The sequence below is a fragment of the Gavia stellata genome, chromosome Z (genome assembly GCF_030936135.1).
Source record: "Gavia stellata isolate bGavSte3 chromosome Z, bGavSte3.hap2, whole genome shotgun sequence".
Taxonomy (NCBI): Eukaryota; Metazoa; Chordata; class Aves; order Gaviiformes; family Gaviidae; genus Gavia; species Gavia stellata.
The window spans coordinates 12,184,120-12,191,804 of record NC_082637.1 but is presented as its reverse complement, the minus strand read 5'-3'; the positions used below and the strand labels follow the sequence as shown (position 1 = coordinate 12,191,804).

General features: G+C 60.4%; 1 protein-coding gene across 1 annotated transcript; it reads right to left on the bottom strand.

Moving 5' to 3' along the window:
• Positions 1-830: 830 nt before the first annotated feature.
• On the bottom strand, positions 831-7,569 carry LOC104259342 (gamma-secretase subunit Aph-1b). The gene is made up of 7 exons (XM_059833843.1): positions 7,407-7,569; positions 4,767-4,937; positions 3,180-3,253; positions 2,887-3,009; positions 2,411-2,538; positions 2,014-2,137; positions 831-1,773 (listed from the first exon to the last, which is right to left on the bottom strand). The coding sequence occupies exons 1-7, from the start codon at positions 7,517-7,519 to the stop codon at positions 1,736-1,738; spliced, it is 771 nt and encodes a 256-aa protein (XP_059689826.1). The 5' UTR covers positions 7,520-7,569; the 3' UTR covers positions 831-1,735.
• Between the last annotated feature and the right edge of the window lie 116 nt (positions 7,570-7,685).

Genomic DNA, 7,685 nt, shown 5'->3' with positions numbered 1-7,685 from the left:
CTGCAGGGGCTGCCCACACAGACTGTTTGCCAGGGGCAGCATCTGGCCCCAGCAGCTATTTTTGTTATAAAAAAAGGTAAAAATGTATTTAAAAAAAAAAAAACTAGAAGCCTCCCATGGTGCCAGCCCTCTCTGCTGTCCTTGTGTAAAGCTGTGGGGCAGGAAAGGGCACTGGTGGAACTGGAGCCACAGTGGAGAGGGGTGCACAGGGACCCCTTCCCAACCGGCAGAGACAGCATCAGCCTCCGGGCCCCAGGCAGAGCTCCAGAGCAAGCAGCGCAGGGCTCCTTGCACAGCCCAGCCCTGCCCTCCATCGCTCTGGGACTTCTTCCTCCTCTTGTTTGTGCAAAGCATTGGAAAAACATAGCCTCGGCTTGGTAGGGCTGGAGAAAGGCAGAGCTGAAGGTGGCAGAGCCACCACTTCCTCGCTGGCCAGCCCCCACCCAGCTCCCCTCGGGCTCTACCCTAGCTGGAGTGGTCCCAGATCCACGGCTGCCTCCCACCTTTCCTGGTGGGAGCTGCACTGGAGCCAAGCCCCAGGGAACACTACAGCCATGCCAAAACCAAGAGAAATGGGCCAGGTCTGGGAGAGGGGAGGAAGCTGCAGGTCTCCAGCTCTAAGCAGCCTCCAGCCCAAAGCAGTAAAACTAGAGTCCAGCCCCTGTTAAGATGGACAGAGCAGAAGGACCTCCAGGCAACTGCCAGACCCTCCCCACCCCACCCCGAGTCACAGCAGCACAAGCCACTGCCACCACTGCTGCAGGGTGCTTGCACGCTCCCCACGAGGGCAGTGCTGCCAGCCACACACAGCCCTGCTTGTCTGTGGTACTTCTTTTTATTGGTATAAAAGCCCACTGTGGATAAAACTGCCTTCTCAGCCCTGAGCCCAATGGCAGTTTCTCCCTCCCAGTCCTGTAGCACAGCGTCAGGGCTGGTGCCCGCCTGAAAATCCCCCTCCAAGTGCAGGAGAGGACAATGCTCCACTGGAATGGTCCCTTAAACCCCCTCCCCAAGCTGTGCCGGCACCAGCTGCAGGATTTTATCTCCTCCTGAGCCCTCTGCCACCCTTCATGTCCAGTGGGCCCTTTGGGTACTGTCTTTTCCCCATCCTCTTCCCCTCCCAGGTGCTGTCAGTCCCTCGGGTCCCCCAGCACCATCCTCCCTGCACCAGGATGCCAGCTCACTGCAGGTACTGCAGTCCAGTGCCAGGGTTGCAGCTCCCAGGGCAGCGAGACTGGACAGAGGTGGAGAAAGTAGCACCACAGCAGTCAGCCCCGACCCAGAGCGCAGCAGTGCTTTGCAAAGCTGCTTCCTCCACACTGCAGTGAGGAGGCAATGCGGGCCCCACACACCCCCCCCGGCACAGGGGATGGCACATCTTCTGCGGCGGGGGGAGAAAAGATGGGTTTCTTTGGGCTCAGGCCTCCAGCAGTCCAAGGTAGCATCCTTCCCAGGCAGGCTAACTGGGGCTCCACTCACAGCGGGGCCAGCAAAGCTGGGTCCCCCAAAACTGAGCTGTTCTCCAGGGGCTCCCAAAGAGGCATTGGAGCAAGCCAGCCCCAGCCACACCGGTCGGCTGGCTGCCACAGCTGGATCCCAGCGCCTGCCCCACTGGGACTAGTCAGGGTCCCCCAGTCCAGGAGAGAAGATATTGCAGAGAAGGTGAAGGCCACTCTTGCCGCCAGGATGGAGGGGAGGGCAGGGGTGGCTGGGGACAGGAACATCCCACAGGGCCTCAGGATCCCAGCTGGGGGCTGGGTCCACTCTGTAGACCTGCAGGAACCAAGAGGAGAGGGGGTCAGTTTTCACCAGACTCCTTACCCCACCCACTTCCCCCACGAGAGGCAACAACCCAACCACAGCCCCAAAACCCAGCTTCTCCTCCAGTCTGGCAGCCAAGGGGATGATGCCCTTGTTCCAGCCCCAGTGACACCCTCTCCCCATCCCAGCACCAGTCCTGGTACCCCAAGGGACCCATAGGGACCCCCATCCCCTTTATGGAGCCAGACTTACAGAGCAGGAAGCGCCGCAGGTTCTGGGCAGATCCTCCCGAGAGTAGGTAAGCCCAGGCAGCGGCAGCAGCCATCAGCAGGTAGGAGGGCACGAGGCTGCCCACGTACAGGGGGTTGCAAAACGTCTGGGGAGAGAGGTGGGAGAGGAGAGGGGTGAGCAGGCAGGAGAGGACAGCAACAGGATGGGTGGCAGCGTCACCGCCTTGACGAGCAGAGTGGGACAGGGGACACTAGCTCCAGGATTCAGTTTGTGAAGGGCCAGCTACAAGTCCCCCAAACCCAACTGCTTCACTAGTGCCAAAGGCTGTTCCCCCCCACCGCCGGCACAGGGACCAGCACACACCACAACTGTCCCTGAAGATAGGTCCCGGCAAAGAACTCTGCCCCCAGCTACTCACCGACCCCGAAACAGCGAGGTGCATGACAACGACCGCCATGATCTCCCACCAGCGCCGATGCTCACAGCCATGGAAGAAGAGGATCCCCCAGAAGGTGTGAAGGAAAATCAGCACCATGGTCATAAAAGCTGCAGGGAGCAGCAGAGGGGTGTCACCAGGGAACCACCCGCCCTGACCTGGCCTGCAGGCTTGGGGAGTGATGGAGAGGAGCCAGGAAAGGGGAGCAGGGGCACTGCTGGGCTGGACTGGGAGGTGCTAGGGCAGACCGAGTGTGGGAGGGATGGGGGAGAGGAGCGAGGAGGGTCACAGGGGACAGAAAGAAGGCTTTGGCACAGAGAGATGTGACATGGGACTGTGAGGGACTGGGTAGAGGGTGCAGCATGGAGGGGATAGCATGGAGGGGAGACTCCAGCCCCCCTGGGTCTGCCACCTCTGTGGTGGGGCAGAGACGTGAGCGAAAGGTGCCGGTTGCTCACCTGAGGTCAGGAAGTAGAGCTGTGAGTCCCCATGGATGCCCACGGTGCCGGGCCCTAACGCATCTGCCAGGAGATTGATCATGGAGAAGGCGCCGCTCATGAGCCCAAAGCCCACGCCAGCCACTGCAGGGACAGGGACAACGTCAGGCTCTGAGCCTCCCAGGGCCACCCCAGGCATCTTCCAGCCAGCTTTGGCATGAGAAACCTCCCTTTCCCCCCAGCATCACACACAGCCCTGCCCGGGCTCAACCCTGGCTCTGCGGTCAGGGTGCCCTGCTCTGCGCGGCACTCACCATAAGCCATTTGCTGGATGGAAATGGGGGAGCAGCCGTCCTCGCTGAGGGCCACCAGCCCCTCGATGGCCTTCCTGTGGGGTGAGAGCATGCTGGAGCCCAGCACAGCCTGGCCACTTCCCGAAGCATGGTGCAGCACCAGGATGGAGCAGTCGGGACTGGGGTCTCACTCTGCACCATCCCACCCCGCTGGTAACCTCCCCATCACTGAGCTGCCACAGCCACCATGGAGAGCATCCGTGTGACTGCCCTGAACCACCGGACAAACCACACATGTGAAAGCCATGAGAAGCCACACAGAAAGATTTTACACAGAGGAATGTGGGTGCCAGCCAACACCACAGAGCAGGGCTGGGGCAAGCAGGACATCAGGTGCAAAGCAAGCAGCACCTCCTCACAGAAAACAACCCCAGTGCAGGCATGGGAGGCGCATGCTAGGAGGGTGTACCTGATCTTCATATTTATACTCTTAGAAGATGTTGAAAAAAAATGGAGGGGGTATGGGGAAAAGCTCAAAGAGCTAGGAAAATTCTTTGGGGAGATAAACTAGGAGGGGTGGGCTTCACAATTTTTATCAGCTAGAGGTGTGCCAGGTGAGGAGGATGCCAAACGGCTCCTCAGCCCGGGGAGGACAGCAGTGCTTGCAAGCGGAGACCCACAAGGCAAATAAAACAGTGGTTTGTATCAGAGGCTGCTTCGCAGAGCTCTGCTACCCTCTGCTTGCCCACCTCTGGCAGCACCCTGCCGCAGGGAGCGGTGCGAGCCTGAATACCGGGCCCCCCTGGCCTTCGCCCAGCCCCTTGCCAGCGCCCAGCCAGCCAGAAAGCCTGGGGGGGTATGAGGGATGCCAACCCCAGCATCATCTCCCCTTGTCTGCCTGCCCAGCCTCAGCGCAGCATCTGTCCGTCCAAGTGCAGGACAGGGTGCAGCATCTGCTCGCCCAGCAGGCGGCACAAGACCCCGTCCTCTGCGCTGGCAGCACCAGGAAAGCCGGGAGCTGCTGAGGCTGCGCAGAGACTTTGCCCTGGGCTGGCCAGGGCACTGAGCACAGGGTCGGCGGCAATGTGCCACCCCACAGAGGCCCAAAACCACCTCCAGGCTGTACCTGCTCACACAAAACCATCCCTAAGAAAGGAACAAGACTTGCCAAGTGGTGAGGTTATATCCTTAACCCTTCTCTGTCCCCCACACAGCAAAGCGGGCATTTCCCAGTGCCTGGCATCCCCCCGAGCTGCGCTGCGGGAGCACTGCTGGTGCTAGTCACCAGGGCAGAGAGGATGTGACACGTCCTACAGCAGCCCAAACCCACAGCCTACCTGTCCTGAATTCAGGGACATGCTACCAGCCACCTCAGTCCTGGGTCCTCCAGACCTTAGAGCTGCTCTGCTCCACCATCTGACCCACTCGAGGTCAATGTATCAACACAGGCACCACCCGTGCGCTCCCTGTGAGGACCAAGGTGGCTTGGTGCCACCTTGGCATCCCCCCCTAGCCCAGGAGCTCCCAGCTGAAATCTGGCACCCACGACAGCTGGGAGGACGGGAGGACCATCTGGCAGCGCTGGAGAAGGGTGGGAAATGCCCTTACCTGAGGAGCTTGTAGTAGAGGAAGCGGAATGCCTCCTGCAGCAGCACAGAGAACATCACACCGAATATCAAGAGCCCCTTCTGCAACGGCTCATCCCGGGGGTCGCTGGCTTTAACCGCGATAAACCAGATAAGGGAGGAGAGCAGCAGCGACACCAGCCAGAAGAAAGCCCTGCAAGACAGAAAGCACCTGCTGGCACCGGTGCTGTGCCAGGACCAGTGCCAGTGCCAGTGCCATGCCCATTGGCACTACATCTGCACCCCTCTGTGTTGGTACTGGCACTGGCAGCTGTGCCCCAGCCTGGCCCACTCTCCTACCAGTACCAGCACCGTTCTGGTAGCAGTGCTGGGCAGGTGGTGCCTGTACTGGTATCGCTGCTGTGCCTGCACTCCTCCTCCGCTGGTAAACCAGTACTGGCACCACTGCCCCTGTTGTGCCCACACCAGTAGCAGTACCAGCAGCAGGCTCATATCCATGCTGGTACCAGTTCTAGTACCACACCCTACTGATCCCACAGTGGTACTGGTACCAGTGACCCTGCTGCATGCACGCACCACTACCACTAGCAGCCCTGCACTGGTACTGGTGCTCCACCCATCCCATGCCACTGCAGATACCAGTGTCCTCCCCATCATGCCCATGCCATGCGGTGACCACAATGGTACCAGTAAAATACCAGTACTGGTGCCCCTGTTTGTGCAAAGAATGGCACCAGTACAAGTACCAGTACTGGTATCCCTGCATGCCCACAATGGTACCAGTACAAATACCAGTGCTCCTGCTGTGGCTGCAATGGTACCAGTACAAATATGGATACTGGTGCCCCTGTCGCACTCACAAGGGTAGGAGCACCAACACTGGTGCTGCTGTCATGACCACGACCACCAGTACGAGTACTGGTGTCCCTAACGTACCCATGACTGTACCAGTAAGAGAAACAATATTGGTGCCCCTGTCATGCAAGCAACAGCACCAGTCTGAGCACTGGTACTGGTGCCCCTGTTGTGCCCACAACAGCACCAGTATGAGTATTGGTACTGGTCCCCGCGTTGTGCCTCTGCCAGTACCAGTCACGTCCCTGTCACACCCACGCTGGTACCAGCGCCCCTGTCATGCCCATACTGGTACCAGTGCCCCTGTGATTCTTATACCGGTACCAGCACCAGCTCTGGTACCAGCACCCCATCACACCCATACTGGTACCAGCACCGGCACTGGTACCAGCACCCCATCACACCCATACCGGTACCAACACCAGCACTGGTACCAGCACCCCATCACGCCCATACTGGTACCAGTAGCAGCATTGGTACCAGCACCCCATCACACCCATACTGGTACCAGCACTGGCACTGGTACCAGCACCCCTGCCACGCCCATACTGGTACCAGCACCATCACTGGTACCAGCACCCCATCACGCCCATACCGGTACCAGCACCGGCACTGGTACCAGCACCCCATCACACCCATACTGGTACCAGCACCATCACTGGTACCAGCACCCCATCGCGCCCATACCGGTACCAGCACCGGCACTGGTACCAGCACCCCTGTCACGCCCATACTGGTACCAGCACCATCACTGGTACCAGCACCCCATCACACCCATACCGGTACCAGCACCGGCACTGGTACCAGCACCCCATCACACCCATACTGGTACCAGCACTGGCACTGGTACCAGCACCCCTGTCATGCCCATACTGGTACCAGCACCATCACTGGTACCAGCACCCCATCACGCCCATACCGGTACCAGCACCGGCACTGGTACCAGCACCCCATCACACCCATACCGGTACCAACACCGGCACTGGTACCAGCAACCCATCACGCCCATACTGGTACCAGTAGCAGCATTGGTACCAGCACCCCATCACACCCATACTGGTACCAGCACTGGCACTGGTATCAGCACCCCTGTCACGCCCATACCGGTACCAGCACTGGCACTGGTACCAGCACCCCATCACGCCCATACCGGTACCAGCACCGGCACTGGTACCAGCACCCCTGTCACGCCCATACTGGTACCAGCACCGGCACTGGTACCAGCACTCCATCACACCCATACCGTTACCAGTACCGGCACTGGTACCAGCACCCCATCACACCCATACTGGTACCAGTACCGGCACTGGTACCAGCACGCCATCACACCCATACTGGTACCAGTACCGGCACTGGTACCAGCACGCCATCACACCCATACTGGTACCAGTACTGGTACTAGTACCAGCACCCCATCACACCCATACTGGTACCAGTACTGGTACTGGTACCAGCACCCCATCACGCCCATACCGTTACCAGTACCGGCTTGGTACCAGCACCCCATCACACCCATACTGGTACCAGTACTGGTACTGGTACCAGCACCCCATCACACCCATACTGGTACCAGTACTGGTACTGGTACCAGCACCCCATCACACCCATACTGGTACCAGTACTGGTACTGGTACCAACACCCCATCACACCCATACCGGTACCAGTAGCAGCACTGGTACCAGCGCCCCTGTCACGCCCATACTGGTACCACCACCAATACTGGTGCCACACCAGTACTGGTACCAGTACCAGAACCCACGGTGGCACCAGTGCCCCCCCCGGTGCCGCTCCCGGTGCGGGACTGACCCGGCGATGAGGATGATGATGCGGAGCGGGTCGCGGGCGATGGTGAAGAGGAAGAGTCCGAGCGCCGGCCCGAAAGCGATGAAGGTGCACCCGAAGAAGACGGCGAGCGTCATGGCGGCGGGACCCGGGACGCGGGACCCGGGACGGGACCCGGAAGCTCGGACCGGACCGGACCGGCCCCGCGGCCCGCTTCCCCTCCCCCGCCCTTCCGGGGCCGCCTGACGTCACGCGCCGCCTGCGCACGCCGCGGCCGCCGGAAGCGGCGCGCTGGGGCGGGGT

What these genes read in the sequence shown, in the direction of transcription:
- LOC104259342 (XM_059833843.1), bottom strand. Translation starts at nt 7,519, where the DNA reads ATGACGCTCGCCGTCTTCTTCGGGTGCACCTTCATCGCTTTCGGGCCG. An exon ending in CATCCAGCAAATGGCTTATG is followed by an intron (nt 3,010 to 3,179) that starts GTGAGTGCCGCG and finishes CTGTCCCTGCAG; the next exon opens with TGGCTGGCGTGGGCTTTGGG. An exon ending in ACCTCGCTGTTTCGGGGTCG is followed by an intron (nt 2,138 to 2,410) that starts GTGAGTAGCTGG and finishes CTCTCTCCCCAG; the next exon opens with ACGTTTTGCAACCCCCTGTA.